Genomic DNA, 25203 nt, shown 5'->3' with positions numbered 1-25203 from the left:
ATTTTTACACTATAATAAATGTTTCTGATGCCGCATAGCCCGCTTTCAAAGGGAGTCGTTGGTTTTTAGAGGCAGTCGCTTTTTAGCTTTTTGTCTGAAAGTATTTTCTCAACTGTGATACCAACTCCAGTCAGCAGATGGCGATGTGCGTCTTTCAGGTGATTCTGCCACTGACGTATAATCTAGTGGACGGGACGCTTCTTCAACATCAACAGCTAATCAGCCACCTTGGTTCACTAACTTTATGGAAAAAGGTTTATTCAATAAATCTAGCAACTCCTCCCATACTGGGAAAATACAGGAATACACACTCAGAGCCTCCTGACTGGGCCCTGTTTACACCTCCAAGGTGCCCCCCTCACACAGGAATACACACTACGAGGCTTTTCTAACTACTACACTTTGCGTGTTTCCCTCACATCTTAAAAAAAAAAAAAAAAGTTTGAGATTTTGTATCGACTCGGCTCACTGCCTCTCAGATCAAAGGTGGGTCCATCTGCTCCGTTCCCCAAGTGTGGTCTCCCTGAGATCCCAAGTTAGAAGGATCCCTCGTGCACCATTTACCCAGGTCGTCACGAGCGGTCACCAAGTGAAGATTAACATCCCCAAATGTGGTTAATATCTTTCATATCAACTGAGACAAACTTCTTAAACTAAATCTTTATTCACTTAATAAAGGAGCAGGTCAATACAACGTACACATATAAAGTGAATCAATTGAGTGCTCTACGATAATGATGGCTGGTCGACAAATCACCCCCAGATAAAAGTACAAAGGTCTTTTACAGCCAGGATACACCCCTTTCAACCTACATGACCAACAACAGATGTATAGAACGGGTCACAAGGTTAAGACTGGTATGAAAGATACTTATAATTCTCAGCAGACAATATCTGATGTAAAAACAGTACTCTTTGTGTAGAGACCAGGGTCTGGCCCTGGGGTCATCTCTCCCTGGTACCATATAGAACAGAAACATTAACTCATGCTCTGGAATGCGGTCTCTTTAGGTCTAATCACCCAAAAGACATTGTAAATCTCCTGTCAGTGTTTTCTCCCAGAGGCCCATCCTCAGTAGAACAAACAGACACAATAGTTCTAAGAACCCTCTATTCTGTTGCATAAAACAACCATTTGATCCAATAAAAGTATTATAACATTATGTTGCAGTTTTGCTCTCAGTGTCCACTGAAAGTTGACTAGTAACAACAACTGGGACCTAAAAGACACCACCCATGAGACCCACTAAATCTGCCCAAGAAGAGGCAAACAAAAGAAAAACCCACAATAAACTTAAAGACAGGAAGCAAACCAAAAAAGTTGCCACAACTAAAGGTGTTGACTCTCCACATTATCAAGACAACTGGAGCACTGGGCCAGACACTCTTAAATAGAACCTGGACCAGCTCAGTTGAAACACCTTCCCACTAACGAGATGGACAAGCCAGCACAGGTGTAACACATACTGACTAACGAGGTGACACCAATCAGTGCGTCCTACGTGCTAACGAGCTATACATGCTAAAGTCCAACCGCAAAACATAAATGGAAAGACCAAAGTCTGTAACACCTTTAGGACAACAAATATATTTTATATTTATGACTCAATTTATTAGGATTGTTAATAAAATTGATTATAGACCGATTTATGATTTATTATACAGCGTCCATGTGTATAAGCTGCAAGTACGTTGAAATTAAATGTTTTCTTTTCAACTAAAACCAAACTTATATTGTACGTCGGTCATAGTCTTATTTTCAACAACATTGTGCTAGGTGGGATATCCCCAATGTCACAGTTTAAACATGTCCAAATGCAGAAACAGTTTGTGATAAATTGAAAACCTAAACGTAAAATGTACTATATACACAAACATCTGCCACAATAATCATATTACTTAAACAAGCACCTTATAAACTGCACAAGCACCAGAAACGCTGTTGTTTTAACAAGTAGCAATAAATCTCTGATATCGATTAGGGGGGACATCAGGTTGTAGGTGCTGTTGAAACTAACACAACTAAAAAAAACACATGGAAATGGGAGATATATTTTACCTCACTGGTTAGAGGACAACCTGCAGAAAACAGTCAGCTACAATTTGGAGTGATGCATTTAAATGTAGGGGTCGCTAAACAAAGGAACGCAACACTTATTTGTCATCACTCATCAATATTATGTTGAAATCAATTGTGCCGAGAGGAGGGAGATGAGGTTGCACGTCCTGTTAAAACTAACAGCTCAAAAACAACACGGAATCTGGGAGTAATGTGTACATCACTGGTTAGAGGACAATTTGTAGAAAACAGCCAGATACATCTTGAAGTGTTGCATTTTGATTCAAGTGGGTCACCAACATGGTAAGTGTAACACAGCTCTTTTTGTGTTAGTCACTTTTTTGTTAAATCACATAAATAGTACTCTTTCAAGAGCCTGGATTTTTCCTAAGGCTGAAATCAATTGAATGGGGAAAATGTTTAGCGTTCTATCAATTTCTATGTGAAATTGTTTAAAATACTCCTACTACATTGTTAAAACATTCTACATTGTGACATCATTAAAATACTCCTACTACAATGTTAAAACATTCTACATTGTGACATCATTAAAATACTCCTACTACATTGTAAAAACATTCTACATTGTGACATCATTAAAATACTCCTACTACAATGTTAAAACATTCTACATTGTGACATTAATTCATTGATATCATGAAACAACTCCTTCATGTATGTATTTTCTGATGTTTGATCAAAGATCTTTTATCAGAGTATCTCTTCCCACATTGATCACAGCTGTAAGATTTCTCTCCTGTGTGTGTTCTCTGGTGTGATACCAGATGGCCAGATTGACCAAAACTCTTCCCACATTGATCACAGCTGTAAGGTTTCTCTCCTGTGTGTGTTCTCTTGTGCACTGTCAGCTCTCCAGCTAGACGAAAACGCTTCCCACATTGATCACAGCTGTAAGATTTCTCTCCTGTGTGTATTCTCTGGTGCACTGTCAGCTCTCCAGATCCACCAAAACTCTTCCCACATTGACCACAGCTAAAAGGTTTCTCTCCTGTGTGTGTTCTCTGGTGTGATACCAGATGGCCAGATTGACCAAAACTCTTCCCACATTGACCACAGCTATAAGATTTCTCTCCTGTGTGTGTTCTCTGGTGTGATACCAGATGGCCAGATTGACCAAAACTGTTCCCACATTGACCACAGCTATAAGGTTTCTCTCCCGTGTGTGTTCTCTGGTGTTGAGTCAGAGTTCTAGATGCACCAAAACTCTTCCCACATTGACCACAGCTATAAGATTTCTCTCCTGTGTGTGTTCTCTGGTGTGATACCAGATGGCCAGATTGACCAAAACTCTTCCCACATTGACCACAGCTATAAGATTTCTCTCCTGTGTGTGTTCTCTGGTGTGATACCAGATGGCCAGATTGACCAAAACTCTTCCCACATTGACCACAGCTATAAGGTTTCTCTCCCGTGTGTGTTCTCTGGTGTTGAGTCAGAGATCTAGATGCAGCAAAACTCTTCCCACATTGATCACAGCTATAAGGTTTCTCTCCTGTGTGTGTTCTCTGGTGCACTGTCAGCTTTCCAGCTTGACGAAAACTCTTCCCACATTGATCACAGCTGTAAGGTTTCTCTCCTGTGTGTATTCTCTGGTGCACTGTCAGGTCTCCAGATCCACCAAAACTCTTCCCACATTGACCACAGCTAAAAGGTTTCTCTCCTGTGTGTATTCTCTGGTGCACTGTCAGCTCTCCAGATCGAAGAAAACTCTTCCCACATTGACCACAACTATAAGGTTTCTCTCCTGTGTGTATTCTCTGGTGTGATACCAGATGGCCAGATCGACCAAAACGCTTCCCACATTGACCACAGCTGTAAGGTTTCTCTCCTGTGTGTGTTCTCTGGTGCACTGTCAGCTCTCCAGCTTGACGAAAACTGTTCCCACATTGACCACAGCTATAAGGTTTCTCTCCCGTGTGTGTTCTCTGGTGTTGAGTCAGATGGCCAGATTGACCACAACTATAAGATTTCTCTCCTGTGTGTGTTCTCTGATGAATTTTAATGCCTAATGAGGTGAATCTCTTCCCACAGACAGAACAGCATTGAGTTATCTTCCCTGTGCATCTCTGCAGGTGTTTCTTGAGGTGTTCTGATCTGGAGAGAGTCTTCTCTGCCTCTTCAGCATCATGAAGTTGTTGAGGCTCCCCAGAGGATCCAGGATAGTCCCGTATCTCTCCTGTGTGAACAACAAAGTCAGACAGATGATTAAAGGCCCACAACAGCAGAAATCCATTGTAAAAGGTGATGCCAAAAGCGTAAAAATAAAGGAGAGCCGCACACTCTAGGAGCTCAGATGCAAAAATGTAATTACCAACATTGACAGCCAAGCTGTCTTCATCAGGGTATAATCGAAGCGTAGCCATGCTGTTGTACAACAATTGACGTCTGTAATGAATGTTAAAGTTATTTGACAATTGTCTTAACTTCTTATGGCTGCAGGGGCAGTATTGAGTAGCTTGGATGAAAGGTGCACAGAGGTGCCCATAGTAAACTGCCTGCGTCCCAGTTGCTAATAAATGCATATTATTATTCGTATTGGATAGAAAACACTCTGAAGTTTCTAAAACTGTTTGAATTATGTCTGTGAGTATAACAGAACTCATATGGCAGGCAAAAACCTGAAGTTCCGCTTCCTGTTTGAATTTTTTCTGCGGTGGCAGATTTTCAACCAAGCTCTCATTTAAATTACAGCGAGATATGAGTTTTCACTTCCTACGGCTTCCACTAGATGTCAATAGAACTTTGTCTGACTCTAATGTGAAGGGGGGCCGAAGGAGACAGGAATGTGTAATCACTGCCACGAGCTGACCATGCTTTCACATGCACAGTCACATGAGGAGGACCTCCGTTCCACCGCTCATCTGAAGTCAATCTAATTCTCCGGTGGGAACGTTATTCAAGATGTATGTTAACAACATTCTAAAGATTGATTCAGTACATCGTTTGACATGTTTCTACTGACTTGTGTAACTTTTGGACATTTCGTCACGTTATAGAGGACGCACTTTGTGACTTGAATTGTTTACCAAATGCGCTAACCAAAGTAGCTAATTGGACATATATACGGACATTATTGAACAAATCAAGCATTTATTGTGGACCTGGGATTCCTAGGACTGCATTCTGATGAAGTTCATCAAAGGTAAGTGTAGTAACCTGGTATATTTATGTTTACCAATAGATGGCAGTATTGACTCAAGACGGGTTTGCTTTCCGCTATCCGTAGCTATTTCCTATGTCTGCCTATATTACCATGATTAAGAAAGCTTCAGGTAGTTTAAGCCAGGTGCATAAGATAATGTAAAATCTAAGTTACAATTAAAGACTAAACCGTATGTAAGTCTCATGAGTCGTAATTCTAAGAAGCCTTTAAGGATACTACAGTAAGGATACATTTATCATGTATTTTCTGGTTTCTGTTGACCCCAACATGGCAGCTAATTTGGCTATTGTTCTGAGCTCCGTCTCAGATTATTGCATGATTTGCTTTTTCCGTAAAAGTTTTTTTAAATCTGACACAGCTGTTGCATTAAGGAGAGGTATATCTATAATTCCATGTGTATTACTTGTATTATCATCTACATTTATGACGAGTATTTCTGTTGAAACGATGTGGCTATGTAAAATCACTTGATGTTTTTGGAACTAGTGAATGTAACGCGCCAATGTAAACTCAGATATTTTGTTATAAATATGAACTTTATCAAACAAAACATGCATGTATTGTGTAACATGAAGTCCTATGAGTGTCATCTGATGAAGATAATCAAAGGTTAGTGATTAATATTATCTCTATCTGCTTTTTCTGACTGCTATCTTTCGCAGGAAAAATGTCTGTGCTTATTGTGGTTTGATGGTGACTTAACAATCGTTTGTAGTGCTTTCGCTGAAAAGCATATTTGAAATCGGACAGTTTGATGGGATTAACAACAAGATTACCTTAAAAATGATATAAGACACATGTATGTTTGGGGAATTTTAATTATGAGATTTCTGTTTGAATTTGGAGCCCTGCACGTTTCACTGGCTGTTGTCATATCATCGATATTATCGATCCCGTTACCGTTAGCGGGGTGCAGCCATAAGATGAGAAAATAAATAAATAAATAAAATGAGCAACAAAAATCATATGTTGTCTTGTTTTCACATTAGTAGTAACATCGATGATTGTCGGCTAGAAATAAGTTATTCAAGTTGTTGAAACTCTAAGCAGTGTGCCTGACAACTTTTGGTCTCCAATATAGGCCCCTTTCTGTGTTTAATAAAATTGCGGCACGAGGGCAAAGCACATACAATTTGATTGTAGAAACTCCTCCCTGCTAATGAGGAAACCACTAGTTATGGATGTAGTATATCTGCCTGGAGAAAAAATGCTGAGCAAAGATTTTAGTTTTTCACAATGTATTCTGAATGGGGGAAACTCAGGGGTTGAACCTCCATTTCCAGGTTGTAGTTTTTCACAATTTATTCTGAATGTGATTGGGGGAAAACTCAGGGGAGTAACCTCCATTTCCAGGTTGCTTATGAGTGCATTTCACACTACTTTGGATTATAATTGTAAGGATCGCTTGAATGTCCTGTTGAATATAATGTTTGCTACAGTATCAAGAAATATGTTTAATTATTGAAGAACCGCGTTAATGACAGTATCCATTTGGGTGTTGTCAATAAAGTTACGATGATAATTTTTTTAATTTAACCTTTATTTAACCAGGTCGGCCAGTTGAGAACAAGTTCTCATTTACAACTGCAACCTGGCCAAGATAAAGCAAAGCAGTGTGACAAAAACAACACAGAGTTACACGTGGGATAAACAAACGTACAGTCAATAACACAATAGAAAAATCTATATACAGTGTGTGCAAATGGAGTACGGAGGTAAGGCAATAAATAGGCCATAGTAGCGAAGTAATTACAATTTAGCAAATTAACACTGGAGTGATAGATGTGCAGATGATGATGTGCAAGTAGAAATACTGGTGTGCAAAAGAGCAAAAAAAGTAAATAAAAATATGGGGATGAGGTAGGCAGTTGGATGGGCTACTTAGAGATGGGCTGTGTACAGCTGCAGCGATCGGTAAGCTGCTCAGATAGCTGATGCTTAAAGTTAGTGAGGGAGATATAAGTCTCCAACTTCAGCGATTTTTGCAATTCGTTCCAGTCATTGGCAGCAGAGAACTGGAAGGAAAGGCGGCCAAAGGAGGTGTTGGCTTTCGGGATGAACTGTGAGATATACATGCTGGAGCGCGTGCTACGGGTGGGTGTTGCTATGCTGACCATTGAGCTGAGAAAAGGTGGAGCTTTACCTAGCAAAGACTTTTAGATTGTTTTGGCGTTGAATATTTAGCGAGGGCCAGCCAACAAGAGCATACAGGTCGCAGTGGTGGGTGGTATATAGGGCTTTAGTGACAAAACGGATGGCACTGATACACTGCTGGAGGCTATTTTGTAAATGACATCGCCGATCCGTTTTACGAGGGTGTTTGGCAGCATGAGTGAAGGAGGCTATGTTGCGAAATAGGAAGCCAATTCTAGATTACATTTTGGATTGGAGATGCTTACTGTGAGTCTGGAAGGAGAGTTTACAGTCTAGCCAGACACCTAGGTATTTGTAGTTGTCCACATATTCTAAGTCAGAACTGTCCAGAGTAGTGATGCTTGTCGGGTGGGCGGGTGCGGGCAGCAATCGGTTGAAGAGCATTTAGTTTTACTTGCTTTTAAGAGCAGTTGGAGGCCACAGAAGGAGTGTTGTATGGCATTGAAGCTCGTTTGGAGGTTTGTTAGTTGGTGAACCAGGCGAGTCAGTCTTTTGAGAAACCAAGGCTGTTGAGTCTGCCGATAAGAATACGGTGATTGACAGAGTCGAAAGCCTTGGCCAGGTCGATGAAGACGGCTGCACAGTACTGTCTTTTATTGATGGCGGTTATGATATCGTTTAGTACCTTGAGCGTGGCTGAGGTGCACCCATGACCAGCTCTGAAACCAGATTGCATAGCGGAGAAGGTACGGTGGGATTCGAAATGGTCTGTAATCTGTTTGTTAACTTGGCTTTCGAAGACCTTAGAAAGGCAGGGTAGAATAGATATAGGTCTGTAGCAGTTTGGGTCTAGAGTGTCTCCCCCTTTGAAGAGGGGAATGACCGCGGCAGCTTTCCAATCTTTGGGAATCTCAGACGATACGAAAGAGAGGTTGAACAGACTAGTAATAGGGGTTGCAACAATTTCGGCAGATAATTTTAGAAAGGGTCCAGAATGTCAAGCCCGGCTGATTTGTAGGGGTCCAGATGTTGCAGCTCTTTCAGAACATCAGCTATCTAGATTTGGGTAAAGGAGAAATGGTGGGGGCTTTGGTGGGTTGCTGTTGAGGGTGCCGGGCAGTTGACCGGGGTAGGGGTAGCCAGGTGGAAAGCATGGCCAGCCGTAGAAAAATGCATATTGAAATTCTCAATTATAGTGGGACACTGGGTGAAGGAGAAGCTGGGGAGGCTTTGGCAAGTAGCTGCGAGGGGTGCGGAGCTGTTGGCAGGGGTTGGGGGTAGCCAGGAGGAAAGCATGACCAGCCGTAGAGAAATGCTTATTGAAATTCTTGATTATCGTGGAGTTATCGGTGGTGACAGTGTTTCCTAGCCTCAGTGCAGTGGGCAGCTGGGATGAGGTGCTCTTATTCTCCATGGACTTTACAGTGTCCCAAAACTTTTTGGAGTTAGAGCTACAGGATGCAAATTTCTGTTTGAAAAAGATATCCTTTGCTTTCTTAACTGACTGTGTGTGTATTGGTTCCTGACTTTTCTGAAAAGTTGCATATCGCGGGGACTATTCGATGCTAGTGCAGTACGCCACAGGATGTTTTTGTGCTGGTCGAGGGCAGTCAGGTCTGGAGCGAACCAAGGGAAATATCTGTTCTTAGTTACACATTTTTTGAAAGGGGCATGCTTATTTAAGGTGGTGAGGAAATTACTTTTAAAGATTAACCAGGCATCCTCTACTGGCGGGATGAGGTCAAAATCCTTCCAAGATACCCGGGCCAGGTCGATTAGAAAGGCCTGCTTGCAGAAGTGTTTGACAGTGATGAGGGGTGGTCGTTTGACCGCGGACCCATAACGGATGCAGGCAATGATCGCTGAGATCCTGATTGAAAACAGCAGAGGTGTATTTGGAGGGCAAGTTGGTCAGGATAATATCTATGAGGATGTCCATGTTTACAGATTTAGGGTTGTACCTGGTGGGTTCCTTGATAATTTGTGTGAGATTGAGGGCATCTAGCTTGGATTGTAGGACGGCCGGGGTGTTAAGCATATCCCAGTTTAGGTCACCTAATAGAACGGACTCTGAAGATAGATGGGGGGGGGGGGGCAATCAATTCACATATGGTGTCCAGGGCACAGCTGGGAGCTGGGGGGGGGGGTCTATAACAGGTGGCAACAGTGAGACTTATTTCTGGAAAGATTCATTTTTAAAATAAGAAGCTCGAACTGTTTGGGCATGGACTGGAAAGTATGACAGAACTCTTTGCAGGCCATCTCTGCAGTAGATTGCAACTCTCTTTTTGACAGTTCTATCTTGACGGAAGATGTTGTAGTTGGGGATGGAAATTTCAGAATTTTTGGTGGCCTTCCTAAGCCAGGATTTAGATATGGCAAGGACATTAAAGTTGGCGGAGTGTGCTAAAGCAGTGAGTAAAACAAACTTAGGAAGGAGGCTTCTGATGTTAACATGCATGAAACCAAGGCTTTTTCGAATACAGAAGTCAACAAATGAGAGTGCCTGGGGACACACAGGGCCTGGGTTAACCTCTACATCACATAAAAGGAGCAGATTTCTGGGCGTGGTATGATAGATTCAAGGCATAATGTACAGACAGGGGTATGGTAGCGTGCGAGTACAGTGGAGGTAAACCTAGGCATTGAGTAACAATAAGAGAGGTTGCATCTCTGGAGTTATGCTAGGTGAGGTCACCGGAAGTGTGGAGGTGGGACAAAAGAGTTCTCTGAGGCATGTAGAGTGGGACTAGGGGCTCCGCAGTAAAATAAAACAATGATAACTAAAAACAGTATACAAGGCATATTGACATTAGAGAGACATAAAGCGAGGCATAAAGCAATCACAGGTGTTGATTGGGAGAGCTAGCTAAGACAACAACGGGTAAGAAACAGTTAATCAGCTAAGACAACAGCAACACGTAAAATGGCAATGAATGGGCAGAGAGGGTCAATTAACTACACACTGGGCCTGAGTTCGAGGCTGGGGCCGACAGATAAACAAAATAAACAAAATGGAGAACCGTGACTAATGAACAGTCCAGCAGGCATCAGCTATGTAGCCAAGTGATCATAGGGTCCAGTGAACAGCAATATATGAACCAGGGAACCCGTTAGGTAGTCGTTACTATGCTAGCTGGGAGATGCGCCTGGCTCGAGGCTAACTGGTGCTAGCTTCGGGACAAGAGCGTCACCGACGTCTGGCAAAGGCCGGTTGAGGGCACATCTGACGGAATTGAGTCGGCAGACCAGTCGTGATGGATCGGCGGGGCTCTGTGTCGACAAAGGGTCCAGGCCAATTGGCAAAAGAGGTATTGTAGCTGGAGTTATTTGTTTGCTAGCCGGGAGATGCACCTGGATCGAGGCTAACTGGTGCTAGCTTCGGGACAAGGGCGTTAGCCACTATAGCCAATCCGGTGCAAAGGTCCAGAGCTTACGGCAGGAATCCGGTGATGTAGTGGCTTCTAGTGGTCTTAGTGAAGAGTCCGGGAGGCATCAGCTGTGTAGCCGAGTGATCATAGGGTCCACTAAGCAGGCCGGGAGATGGGCCTGGCTCAAGGCTAGCTTCGGGGCTGGGCCACTCGGTAGCAGCTAGCACGCTGCGATTATCCGGTGTAATGGTCCAGAGCTTACGGCAGGAATACGGTGATGTAGTGGAGAAAAACAGTCCGATATGCTCAGGGTTGATATCACGCTGTGCAGACTGGCAGGTACTATCCAGGCTAAAAGCGGCTGGTGTCTGAGCTAAAAAAGGGAAAGGCCGCTAGCAGTGGCTAACAATGATTAATAGCTAGTAGCTAATTAGCTGGTTAGCCTCTGATGGAGGTTCTAGCTATAAGGTCTAAACAATAGCAGATTTCTGTGCCCATGAAAACTAATTCCCCAGCGTAACATAAGGAGCCACTAAATGATAAGCAGGTCGAGTGCATTTCAGAATACAAAAAAATTGTCCGACAGCAAGATCCCGTATTTAAGTTCATCATATGATAAGCGTAACGTTATGACCATAACTACTGTTCCCTGAAGGAGGGAAACTAGGTACAACATACTATTAAATCCACATATTGGAGTGCCAACAAAAGAATTTCGTCAAAGGTAAGGCATGATTTATATTTTATTTCTGCGTTTTGTGTCGTGCTTGCAGTGTTGAAATATGCTACTCTGTTTGTTTACTGATGTGCTATCATCAGATAATAGCATCTTATGCTTTCGCCGAAAAGCTTTTTTGAAATCTGACATGTTGGCTGGATTCACAACGAGTGTAGCTTAATTTGGTATCTTACATGTGTGATTTAATGAAAGTCTGATTTTTATATCATGTTATTTGAATATGGCACACTGTATTTTCCCTGCTATTGGCCGGTGGGACGTTTGCCAGAGAAGTTAATCCCGCTCTTCACCGACACAGGAAAGGGCGGGGACAAATAGGTGTTGTACCTCGTTTCCCTCCTTCAGGGAAGTGATATTATAATCAAAGTTACACTCCCTTTCAGTCATTCAACTTCGGAAAAACATACTATGGGGAAATACAATCATTCCCCATGCCGACCCAAACGGATACTAAATGAAACGGCCCATGGCAGACCACCCAGACTTGACCCTACAAGATGCCTGGGGACACACAGGGTCTGGGTTAACCTCTACATCACATAAAAGGAGCAGATTTCTGGGTGAGTTTTGTCAATTTATTCATTGTCTTTTGTCTGAAACACTCCTGTAAATGTTGAGTAAGGACGCACACCTGATTACGCATAAAGAAGTAGGACTAGTCTACCTGGACTGCACACAAATGTAGGCCTATAAATGTGCCCATTTGGGGATGTCTGATAGTATTTCTCATTGTCTTAACGCTAAACCACTAATGAGTTGTGGAGCTTCTCAAAGTAATTTTTTCTTCACCTCAAACAGCAAGTAAACAAAGACTAATCAAAATCAATTGCGAATGACAATAGTTCCTCAAAGTATTTTTGTAAAATATTTCCAGCTCTCACCCTTTCGATAACCACTCAGCATTAAAGGGAAAAACGTAATGCTCTGATCCAGTGGAAATGTTATAAAATACCTGATTACTTCTTATCCTTTGCACAAATAGACGACAGCTGTGTCTGTCCAGAACTCACTGGAGCAGGAAACTGAGGGCCTAGAATATTTTATACAATGTTGCAAGCTTGCTATCCGAGTTTCCTGACCTAGTTGATAGTTGATACAATGTTTCAACTTTGTTGTAGACAGGCCATTTGCAGCCAATGTGATTTCTAGGATATTTATTTTTAAAATCGGGATATGTTCTACCTGCAGAATGCAATGTTTTTAATTGTAGGCTTTATGTAGACTATTCTTTTTAACATAGTTGGCAATGGCAATAAAAGTTACTTTTAGATTTCTATAATTTTCATTTAGATTTAGATAGAATGTAGATTAATCACAGACAATGATTTTGAGATACTATTATAAATTAAATTAAACTGTTCCACGAAAATGTGCATATGAAAATCATAACTGGCACACAGATTGGTAGAAATGGTCAGATAAATTGGCACTCGCTCTGGAAAAGGTTGCAGACTGCTGGTGTAGTCTATTACTAGTCTAGTAGTCTATGTATCTGTAGTCTATTACTGCAAACTTCAGGAGCAGAACGGCAGAATTTATGAAGTCCAGCAGCAGAGGGGGGCTCCCTCCGGTCGGGTTGTGTTGACGACCGGCTCCTTCCGGTCGGGTTGTGTTGACGACCGGCTCCCTCCGGTCGGGTTGTGTTGACGACCGGCTCCCTCCGGTCGGGTTGTGTTGACGACCGGCTCCCTCCGGTCGGGTTGTGTTGACGACCGGCTCCCTCCGGTCGGGTTGTGTTGACGACCGGCTCCCTCCGGTCGGGTTGTGTTGACGACCGGCTCCCCCTGGTCGGGTTATGTTGACGAGCGGCTCCCTCTAGTTATGACTTCGAGTCATTTGTGTGTCTTAATTATCTGATTAAACAGAATGCTTAAAGCATCAGACAAGTTCAGTACGTATATTTGATTTTATAAAAACACATGGGGCAATTGGTAGAAAGAACAGAAGACTCTTGGTTGACCAAGATGTATTTTAGTTGGGGACAGCACTAGAACATGATTTTGGGGCTCACGAGTGGCGCAGCGGACACTGCATCTCAGTGCTTGAGGCGCCACTACAGACACCCTGGATCAAATCAAGATTGAATCACAACCGACCGTGATTGGGAGTCCCATAGGGCGGCGCACAATTGGCCCAGCGTCGTCCAGGGTAGGCAGTCATTGTAAATAAGAATTTGTTCTTAACTGACTTGCCTAGTTAAATAAAGGTTATATTTAAATAAATAAAAAATAGTGTTTCATGACAAACCATTTTCTACAAATCCGTCAAGGCACCAACTTTGAGAAGGGTTTAAAACAAAGGTTTCAAACCAATTCATGAATATAATTGCATCTAGGTTTGTTTTGCCATTAATGTAAGGGCATGAAAAAAAATTGGGTGAATATTATACAATGACTTATCAACAGCTCTAATAATTTGCCCCGCACAGGAAATCTAGACTGGCAATTCTAGAATGTACTATATAGCCTAGTAACCTGGTTAAACTATCATTATGACATCATGGATGAATTCTAGAATATACTATATAGCCTAGAAACCTGGCTAAACTATCATTATGACTAGAGGTCGACCGATTAATTAGGGCCGATTTCAAGTTTTCATAACAATCGGAAATCGGTATTTTTGGACACCGATTTGGCCAAATATTATTTATTTTTTTACACCTTTATTTAACTAGGCAAGTCAGTTAAGAACACATTCTTATTTTCAATGACGGCCTAGGAACGGTGGGTTAACTGCCTCGTTCAGGGTCAGAACGACAGATTTTCACCTTGTCTCCTCGGGGGATCCAATCTTGCAACCTTACAGTTAACTAGTCCAACACTATAACCACCTGCCTCTCGTTGCACTCCACAAGGAGACTGCCTGTTACGCGAATGCAGTAAGCCAAGGTAAGTTGCTAGCTAGCATTAAACTTATCTTATAAAAAACAATCAATCAATCATAATCACTAGTTAACTACACATGGTTGATGATATTACTAGTTTATCTAGCGTGTCCTGCGTTGCATATAATCTGACTGAGCATACAAATATCTAAGTATCTGACTGAGCGGTGGTAGGCAGAAGCAGGCGCGTAAACATTCATTCAAACAGCACTTTCGAGCGTTTTGCCAGCAGCTCTTCGTTGTGCGTCAAGCATTGCGCTGTTTATGACTTCAAGCCTATCAACTCCAAAGATGAGGCTGGTGTAACCGAAGTGAAATGGCTAGCTAGCGGGGTGCACGCTAATAGCGTTTCAAACGTCACTCGCCCTGAGACTTGGAGTGGTTGTTCCCCTTGCTCTGCATGGGTAACGCTCCTTTGAGGGTGGCTGTCGTTGTGTTCCTGGTTCGAGCCCAGGGAGGAGCGAGGAGAGGGACGGAAGCTATACTGTTACACTGGCAATACTAAAGTGCCTATAAGAACATCCAAAAGTCAAAAGGTTCATGAAATACAAATGGTATAGAGGGAAATAGTCCTATAATTCCTATAATAACTACAACCTAAAATGTCTTACCTGGGAATATTGAAGAGTCATGTTAAAAGATGTTCTGAGCAAGGAACTTAAACTTTAGCTTTCTTACATAGCACATATTGCACTTTTACTTTCTTCTCCAACATTTAGTTTTTGCATTATTTAAAACAAATTGAACATGTTTCATTATTTATTCGAGGCTAAATTGATTTTATTGATGTATTATATTAAGTTAAAATAAGTGTTCATTCAGTATTGTTGTAATTGTCATTATTGCAAATAAATAAATAAAATTAATCGGCCAATTAATCGGTATCGGCTTCTTTGGTCCTCCAATAATCGGTATCGGCGTTGAAAAATAATAATCGGTTGACCTCTAATTATGACATCATGGATGAATTCTAGAATATACTATATATCCTAGAAACCTGGTTACACTATCATTATGACATCATGGATGAATTCTAGAATATACTATAATAGCCTAGAAACCTGGTTAAACTATCATTATGACCTCATGGATGGCCAGTCCTTGTATTCATAGTGTAGTGAATTCAGGGGGAAGCCCTGAGCTGAACTCAAACCTGGGTCCAGCAACTGTCAAGCCAACACTTTATAACTGTTACGCCAAGATGTCTGAACTTCTTGACGAGGTCGCTAGGTGTTGGGTTACGGTTTCTACAATAGCTTTCCCTATGATGTTGAGAGTGGTTACATTTCTCCAGCCCCCATCCCTCAGCTGCTTACCAAACCAAGTCTCTGGGCAGCCATTTTGTTGCGGTTTAAAAAAAAAAAAAAACACAACTCAGCAATCTGCAGTTCAAACATACTGTCATTCCACCACTGGTTTGGTAATAAGATGATTATGGGGTTGGAGAAATGTAACTAGAGACAGACAGACCTATGGATGCAAGGACTGACCATCCATGATATCAACATTATAGTTTTAACCATGTTGAGGCTCTAACACCAAACATCAGTTCAACTGCAGAATTTGTGCCTCTTAGACAGTACTTACTAGTGTTAATCAGGGAACGGTTTCTCAAAACCATCTTACGGCTAAGTTCATCGTTAGAACCATTGGATGCCTTAAGATGCGTTTGGGAAACCGGGCCCAGAAATCCAGTTTCCTTCTCTTCTTCCTCCTCCTTTTTCGATGTAACAGTCATCTCTCCCTCCCCCTCTTTCACTCTGAACGCGTCTTCCTCTTCTTTCACAGTAACGGCCTCACTCTCTACTTCTTGTTTTACTGTGATATTCTCATCTTCTTTGGCAGGAGAAGAGTAGCTTAGTGACCTCATGGTCAGAGATGTTAGCTAGCTAGGCTAATGCTAATGCTAACTTAACCAGCCCGCTTGCTGACTAATAACAACAACACCGTAAATATGAAATTAAATCGGATAACTAACCAAGAAGACAGAAGTGGTTTTAAAACACAGTGGCTAATAAAAAAACGAAAGCGTCTAAAGAGCTTTATTGGTTCGTCTATTTTGTGTAGCAAGCTACGGAGGTGGCTGACTGTCCGTTGCTGCTGTTGAAAGAAGCGTTCCGTCCACTAGATTATACGTCACAGTAGCAGTATTGGTATTATTGGTAGTATTATTTGGGGTTCTGATGGGGTACAACAGTTGAACTAAGCTCATGAGGAATGTGTTATATTCTTCAAGAATCAATGGCTATAAATAAATAATTTAAAAGTCACAATATGGATGTAGCAATTGCAGATTTCCGCTTTAACACCACACATCAGTTCAACAACTGCAGAGTTTGTACCTCTGTTTTTAAGACAGTACTTACTAGTGTTAATCAGGGAACGGTTTCCCAAAACCATCTTATGGCTAAATTCATCTTTAGAACCATTGGATGCCTTAAGATGTGTTTGGGAAACCGGGCCCCGAAATCCAGTTTCCTCCTCTTCTTCCTCCTCCTCTTTCACTCCAAAAACTGCATCCCCCTCTTCTTTTACTGTAACATCCTTCTCCTCTTTCACTCTGAACGCGTCTTCCTCTTCTTTCACAGTAACGGGCTCACTCTCTACTTCTTGTTTTACTGTGATATCCACCTCTCCTCCTTTAGCAGGGGAGTAGTTTAGTGACCTCATGGCCGGGGATGTTAGCTAAGCTAATGCTAACTTAACCAGCCCGCTAGCTGAATAATAACAACAACACCGTAAATATGAAATTAAAAGGGATAACTAACTAGACGACAGAAGTGGGTTTAAAACACAGTGGCTAATATACACTAAAGCGTCTAAAGAGATATATTGGTTCAGCTATTTTGGCTAGCAAGCTACCGAGGTGTCTGACTAACTATTGTTGCTGCTGCTGAAAGACGCGTTCCATCCACTAGATTATACGTCACACCAACAGCATAACCTTAAAGTCGCAGACCGCCATCTGCTGAATGGAATGGGTAACGCAGTTGAGTAAAACGTATATTTTATTTTCAGACAAAAAGTTAAAGGGTATGAATCAGGGACGTCACTAGATCTAAAATATTAATTACCCCCCCTAAATAAATCAATATCAGTCAATATATTTTTTCTGTGATTTTCTTTTTTTTGTCAACGGTTCCATCGCATCTTAAACTATTTACCGGGCCGGCACTAGGACCGGGGGAGGCTGCTGCTGCACTCGTGACTGTTAGACTTTCTTCAGCAAAGATGGCGGACAGAAATACTAGAAGAGAGGGGTACCCCTACACAGACCTGAACTGAATCAAAGATGGCGGACAGAAATACCAGGAGAGAGGGGTACCCCTACACAGAACTGAACTGAATCAAAGATGGCGGACAGAAATACTAGGATGGAAGCAAATGTAAGGGATTATAAAGTCATAACGAATCATGCAAAAACATGTACAGTTGACAGGAATGTTAGTTCATGTAGAGACAAACGATTCTGCATTTTTTTAATCATAGTTCATTTACGAAAATCGTGATTTAGCCAGCTAGCTGACTAGCTAACATTAGCCAGCTAGCTGGCTAGCTTTATGGGTGTTGTGACATGAGTATGACATTGTAATTCTGGTTGTTTTAGGGACTCCTGAAACAACCAGCAAACCAGGCTGTCGTTTTGGGAAACAGTGGATGTATAGAATCTAGCTAGCTGAAGAATTTACTGCAAATTGAATGTACAATTTTGTAAGCTTGCCTTGCTGATATTTGCCATGCAGATGGATGAAATCACGTAGCTTGCTATGTTCTTGCTTATTGTGCAGTGGATGATTAAAATCCCTGTATGCCCATAGATGTGTAGCTAGCTATCTAGCCGATCTGTGTATGGCCCCAACCGTTTGGTATACATATTAGTTCAGAACCTAGCTATGAACCTCAGCTATCATAGCCAGTAGTATCAACTTCAAAACAGCCTGAATGACATTAATGAAGCCTATGGATTGAGTAGAATATAATATCATGTTGTGCCAAGGATAAAAGTCGTATATACATGTAGTTATTACCATGCATGAGATCCCCACATTGTAGTGTCAAATTCCAGTCTTTGAATGACGCTGTGTCTGCATGTATGTATTACAATTCTACACTTCAGTGTTTACCAATCTTGGTCCTGGAACATCAATGGTTAGACGTTGTAATTAATAGACTAGAAACAGGATTTAACTAGTTAATTCATATATACAGAAATATAATGTTAAAAAACAGTACACTACACTTCCTATGCATCATGTAAATACTCCAACACCGGTTCATCTCAACATCTAATGCCCTTCATCTGCATTGATCTGATAAACACAGGATAGGTGGAGTATTTCATCACATTACACTTCATTTCAACCAGTAGAGAATGTGAAACGCTTTATTGAAAAGCTCATTATCCAAGTGTTATAAATACAAGTTCAATCTGTACTTCAATGCACATCTGTTGTGAATTATAAAAACAGATGAAGAAAGAGGTGGAGAGAGAGGTGTAAAAGACAGAAAGGGAAAGAGGTAAGCACATAGGAGCAGGGAAGGCAGCACATGATTAATGAATCACAGTGCTACCTAAATATTCTCTCAGTTCATCACAATTACATAATAGTGTCTCTAGTCGGCCCAAAGGTTATCTTAAAAGCAGCTGAGATGGCGATGATGGGACTGGGAGTTGGCATCCTCGCACATCAAAACATATCTGCAGATGAGTGACAGATGGAGAGAGAGAGCATGTTTAAGCCTTGTGTTTAAATTTTTTATTCTAACATTGTTAGTCATCAATCAGGAGGTGAAATGCAAAACTGACCTGGGATCATTAACTCTGGGACTACTGCATCTATCTGTATTTCAATGTAAAGCATCTCTTTAATAATACTTCCTGTATAATATAAACTGACCTGGGATCATTAACTCTGGGACTACTGCATCTCTCTGTATTTCAATGTAAAGCATCTCTTTAATAATACTTCCTGTGTAATATAAACTGACCTGGGATCATTAACTCAGGGACTACTGCATCTATCTGTATTTCAATGTAAAGCATCTCTTTAATAATACTTCCTGTATAATATAAACTGACCTGACCTAACTGACATAATTATACCCGAAAATTGTCAGTTGATTGTATACATAATTGATTACTAAATGTTATATGAATTGTAAATATGAAATATCAAAACCAAATGTTTGTTAATATGTATAATATAGAACATAAAGTAATATGTATAAATTACTGATATCGATTAGGGGGGGAAATCAGGATGTACGTGATGTTGAAACTAACACAACTAAAAAACACATGGAAATGGGAGATATACACTGCTCAAAAAAATAAAGGGAACACTTAAACAACACAATGTAACTCCAAGTCAATCACACTTCTGTGAAATCAAACTGTCCACTTAGGAAGCAACACTGATTGACAATAAATTTCACATGCTGTTGTGCAAATGGAATAGACAACAGGTGGAAATTATAGGCAATTAGCAAGACACCCCCAATAAAGGAGTGGTTCTGCAGGTGGTGACCACAGACAACTTCTCAGTTCCCATGCTTCCTGGCTGATGTTTTGGTCACTTTTGAATGCTGGCGGTGCTTTCACTCTAGTGGTAGCATGAGACGGAGTCTACAACCCACGTAAGTGGCTCAGGTAGTGCAGCTCATCCAGGATGGCACATCAATGCGAGCTGTGGCAAGAAGGTTTGCTGTGTCTGTCAGCGTAGTGTCCAGAGCATGGAGGCGCTACCAGGAGACAGGCCAGTACATCAGGAGACGTGGAGGAGGGCAACAACCCAGCAGCAGGACCGCTACCTCCGCCTTTGTGCAAGGAGGAGCAGGAGGAGCACTGCCAGAGCCCTGCAAAATGACCTCCAGCAGGCCACAAATGTGCATGTGCAACGGATGTGAAATGGCTAGCTAGTTAGCGGGTACGCGCTAATAGCGTTTCAATCAGTTACGTCACTTGCTCTGAAACCTAGAAGTAGTGTTGCCCCTTGCTCTGCAAGGGCCGTGGCTTTTGTGGAGCGATGGGTAACGACGCTTCGTGGGTGTCAGTTGTTGATGTGTGCAGAGGGTCCCTGGTTCGCGCCCAAGGTTCGGGGCGAGGGGACGTACTAAAGTTATACTGTTACACATGTGTCTGCTCAAACGGTCAGAAACAGACTCCATGAGGGTGGTATGAGGGCCCGACGTCCACAGGTGGGGGTTGTGCTTACAGCCCAACACCATGCAGGACGTTTGGCATTTGCCAGAGAACACCAAGATTGGCAAATACGCCACTGGCGCCCTGTGCTCTTCACAGATGAAAGCAGGTTCACACTGAGCACATGTGACAGACGTGACAGAGTCTGGAGACGCCGTGGAGAACGTTCTGCTGCCTGCAACATCCTCCAGCATGACCGGTTTGGCGGTGGGTCAATCATGGTGTGGGGTGGCATTTCTTTGGTGCAGTGTAATGTGTTGTTTTACAGGGTCAGCCATAGTAGTATGATAGGTGTTGTGTTACAGGGTCAGTCATAGTAGTATGATAGGTGTTGTTTTACAGGGTCAGTCATAGTAGTATGATAGGTGCAGTGTAATGTGTTGTTTTACAGGGTCAGCCATAGTAGTATGCTCTAACAACTGAGCTACACGGGACTGTAGTATGATAGTGCAGTGTAATGTGTTGTGTTACAGGGTCAGCCATAGTAGTATGATAGGTGTTGTGTTACAGGGTCAGCCATAGTAGTATGATAGGGGATGTTTTACAGGGTCAGCCATAGTAGTATGATAGGTGTTGTTTTACAGGGTCAGCCATAGTAGTATGATAGGTGTTGTTTTACAGGGTCAGCCATAGTAGTATGATAGGTGCAGTGTAATGTGTTGTGTTACAGGTTCAGCCATAGCAGTATGATAGGTGTTGTTTTACAGGGTCAGACATAGTAGTATGATAGGTGCAGTGTAATGTGTTGTGTTACAGGGTCAGCCATAGTAGGATGATAGGTGTTGTTTTACAGGGTCAGCCATAGTAGTATGATAGGTGTTGTTTTACAGGGTCAGCCATAGTAGTATGATAGGTGTTGTTTTACAGGGTCAGCCATAGTAGTATGATAGGTGTTGTTTTACAGGGTCAGTCATAGTAGTATGATAGGTGTTGTTTACAGGGTCAGTCATAGTAGTATGATAGGTGTTGTTTTACAGGGTCAGCCATAGCAGTATGACAGGTGTTGTGTTACAGGGTCAGTCATAGTAGTATGATAGGTGTTGTGTTACAGGGTCAGCCATAGTAGTATGATAGGTGTTGTGTTACAGGGTCAGACATAGTAGTATGAAAGGTGTTGTTTTACAGGGTCAGTCATAGTAGTATGATAGGTGCAGTGTAATGTGTTGTGTTACAGGGTCAGCCATAGTAGTATGATAGGTGTTGTTTTACAGGGTCAGTCATAGTAGTATGATAGGTGCAGTGTAATGTGTTGTGTTACAGGGTCAGTCATAGTAGTATGATAGGTGTTGTTTTACAGGGTCAGTCATAGTAGTATGATAGGTGTTGTTTTACAGGGTCAGTCATAGTAGTATGATAGGTGCAGTGTAATGTGTTGTGTTACAGGGTCAACCATAGTAGTATGATAGGTGTTGTTTTACAGGGTCAGACATAGTAGTATGATAGGTGCAGTGTAATGTGTTGTGTTGTGTTACAGGGTCAGCCATAGTAGTATGATAGTTGTTGTTTTACAGGGTCAGCCATAGTAGTATGATAGGTGTTGTGTTACAGGGTCAGCCATAGTAGTATGATAGGTGTTGTTTTACAGGGTCAGTCATAGTAGTATGATAGGTGCAGTGTAATGTGTTGTGTTGTGTTACAGGGTCAGCCATAGTAGTATGATAGGTGTTGTTTTACAGGGTCAGTCATAGTAGTATGATAGGTGCAGTGTAATGTGTTGTTTTACAGGGTCAGTCATAGCAGTATGACAGGTGTTGTGTTACAGGGTCAGCCATAGTAGTATGATAGGTGTTGTGTTACAGGGTCAGCCATAGTAGTATGATAGGTGCAGTGTAATGTGTTGTTTTACAGGGTCAGCCATAGTAGTATGATAGGTGTTGTTTTACAGCGTCAGCCATAGTAGTATGATAGGTGCAGTGTAATGTGTTGTGTTACAGGGTCAGTCATAGCAGTATGACAGGTGTTGTGTTACAGGGTCAGTCATAGTAGTATGATAGGTGTTGTTTTACAGGGTCAGCCATAGTAGTATGATAGGTGCAGTGTAATGTGTTGTGTTACAGGGTCAGTCATAGTAGTATGATAGGTGTTGTTTTACAGGGTCAGTCATAGTAGTATGATAGGTGTTGTTTTACAGGGTCAGTCATAGTAGTATGATAGGTGTTGTTTTACAGGGTCAGCCATAGTAGTTTGATAGGTGTTGTTTTACAGGGTCAGTCATAGTAGTATGATAGGTGCAGTGTAATGTGTTGTTTTACAGGGTCAGCCATAGTAGTATGATAGGTGTTGTTTTACAGGGTCAGCCATAGTAGTATGATAGGTGTTGTTTTACAGGGTCAGCCATAGTAGTATGATAGGTGTTGTTTTACAGGGTCAGCCATAGTAGTATGATAGGTGTTGTGTTACAGGGTCAGCCATAGTAGTATGATAGGTGCAGTGTAATGTGTTGTGTTACAGGGTCAGTCATAGTAGTATGATAGGTGTTGTTTTACAGGGTCAGACATAGTAGTATGATAGGTGTTGTTTTACAGGGTCAGTCATGGTAGTATGATAGGTGTTGTGTTACAGGGTCAGCCATAGTAGTATGATAGGTGCAGTGTAATGTGTTGTGTTACAGGGTCAGTCATAGTAGTATGATAGGTGTTGTTTTACAGGGTCAGTCATAGTAGTATGATAGGTGCAGTGTAATGTGTTGTGTTACAGGGTCAGTCATAGTAGTATGATAGGTGTTGTTTTACAGGGTCAGCCATAGTAGTATGATAGGTGTTGTTTTACAGGGTCAGTCATAGTAGTATGATAGGTGTTGTTTTACAGGGTCAGTCATAGTAGTATGATAGGTGTTGTTTTACAGGGTCAGTCATAGTAGTATGATAGGTGTTGTGTTACAGGGTCAGCCATAGTAGTATGATAGGTGTTGTGTTACAGGGTCAGTCATAGTAGTATGATAGGTATTGTTTTACAGGGTCAGTCATAGTAGTATGATAGGTGTTGTTTTACAGGGTCAGACATAGTAGTAGTATGATAGGTGTTGTTTTACAGGGTCAGTCATAGTAGTATGATAGGTGTTGTTTTACAGGGTCAGTCATAGTAGTATGATAGGTGTTGTGTTACAGGGTCAGCCATAGTAGTATGATAGGTGTTGTGTTACAGGGTCAGTCATAGTAGTATGATAGGTATTGTTTTACAGGGTCAGTCATAGTAGTATGATAGGTGTTGTTTTACAGGGTCAGACATAGTAGTAGTATGATAGGTGTTGTTTTACAGGGTCAGTCATAGTAGTATGATAGGTGTTGTTTTACAGGGTCAGTCATAGTAGTATGATAGGTGTTGTTTTACAGGGTCAGTCATAGTAGTATGATAGGTGTTGTTTTACAGGGTCAGCCATAGTAGTATGATAGGTGTTGTTTTACAGGGTCAGTCATAGTAGTATGATAGGTGTTGTTTTACAGGGTCAGTCATAGTAGTATGATAGGTGCAGTGTAATGTGTTGTTTTACAGGGTCAGCCAGAGTAGTATGATAGGTGTTGTTTTACAGGGTCAGTCATAGTAGTATGATAGGTGTTGTTTTACAGGGTCAGCCATAGTAGTATGATAGGTGTTGTTTTACAGGGTCAGTCATAGTAGTATGATAGGTGTTGTGTTACAGGGTCAGTCATAGTAGTATGATAGGTGTTGTTTTACAGGGTCAGCCATAGTAGTATGATAGGTGTTGTTTTACAGGGTCAGTCATAGTAGTATGATAGGTGTTGTTTTACAGGGTCAGCCATAGTAGTATGATAGGTGCAGTGTAATGTGTTGTGTTACAGGGTCAGTCATAGTAGTATGATAGGTGTTGTTTTACAGGGTCAGCCATAGTAGTATGATAGGTGCAGTGTAATGTGTTGTGTTGCAGGGTCAGTCATAGTAGTATGATAGGTGTTGTTTTACAGGGTCAGTCATAGTAGTATGATAGGTGCAGTGTAATGTGTTGTTTTACAGGGTCAGCCATAGTAGTATGATAGGTGTTGTTTTACAGGGTCAGCCATAGTAGTATGATAGGTGCAGTGTAATGTGTTGTTTTACAGGGTCAGACATAGTATTATGATAGGTGCAGTGTCATGTGTTGTGTTACAGGGTCAGCCATAGTAGTATGACAGGTGCAGTGTAATGTGTTGTGTTGTTTTACAGGGTCAGCCATAGTAGTATGATAGGTGTTGTTTTACAGGGTCAGACATAGTAGTATGATAGGTGCAGTGTAATGTGTTGTGTTACAGGGTCAGCCATAGTAGTATGATAGTTGCAGTGTAATGTGTTGTGTTGTTTTACAGGGTCAGACATAGTAGTATGATAGGTGCAGTGTAATGTGTTGTGTTACAGGGTCAGCCATAGTAGTATGATAGGTGCAGTGTAATGTGTTGTGTTACAGGGTCAGCCATAGTAGTATGATAGGTGTTGTGTTACAGGGTCAGCCATAGTAGTATGATAGGTGCAGTGTAATGTGTTGTGTTACAGGGTCAGCCATTTTGCTCAAGGACACATCAACTGATCTTTCAGATGTTTTCCTGTTCAACTCTGGTATTCAAACCGCTATAACCGTTATAACCGTTAGGCTACTTGCCGCACATTATTTTATTATTATTTGATGAAAGAATTTTTTTTTTTAAATAGATTCTTTTTGTCTGGAAATAAAATAA

At 41.6% G+C, this 25203-nt stretch overlaps 2 protein-coding genes and 1 long non-coding RNA gene across 4 annotated transcripts in view; 1 reads left to right on the top strand and 2 right to left on the bottom strand.

Moving 5' to 3' along the window:
* The window catches only part of LOC139548844 (zinc finger protein 180-like), a 274302-nt gene that overhangs the window by 197824 nt on the left and 51275 nt on the right, over window positions 1-25203 (bottom strand). The window lies entirely within an intron of this gene.
* On the bottom strand, window positions 646-17233 carry LOC139547957 (zinc finger protein 252-like). Of its 2 annotated transcripts, none has more exons than XM_071357192.1 (2): window positions 16701-17233; window positions 646-4256 (listed from the first exon to the last, which is right to left on the bottom strand). In XM_071357192.1, exons 1-2 carry the CDS (start codon window positions 17002-17004, stop codon window positions 2731-2733), a joined length of 1830 nt encoding a protein of 609 aa, XP_071213293.1. In that variant the 5' UTR covers window positions 17005-17233; the 3' UTR covers window positions 646-2730. The 2 variants fall into 2 exon arrangements, with proteins under 2 accessions (XP_071213293.1, XP_071213303.1); XM_071357202.1 differs by lacking the exon at window positions 16701-17233 and adding an exon at window positions 15922-16668.
* Window positions 17561-18457, top strand: LOC139550586 (uncharacterized). Its single transcript, XR_011670081.1, has 2 exons — window positions 17561-17720; window positions 17942-18457. It is a non-coding gene; the product is annotated as an uncharacterized lncRNA (long non-coding RNA).

The sequence above is a fragment of the Salvelinus alpinus genome, chromosome 2, assembly GCF_045679555.1.
Source record: "Salvelinus alpinus chromosome 2, SLU_Salpinus.1, whole genome shotgun sequence".
Taxonomy (NCBI): Eukaryota; Metazoa; Chordata; class Actinopteri; order Salmoniformes; family Salmonidae; genus Salvelinus; species Salvelinus alpinus.
Note: the sequence above shows the minus strand (reverse complement) of the source record. Positions and strands in the feature narration are given on the sequence as shown.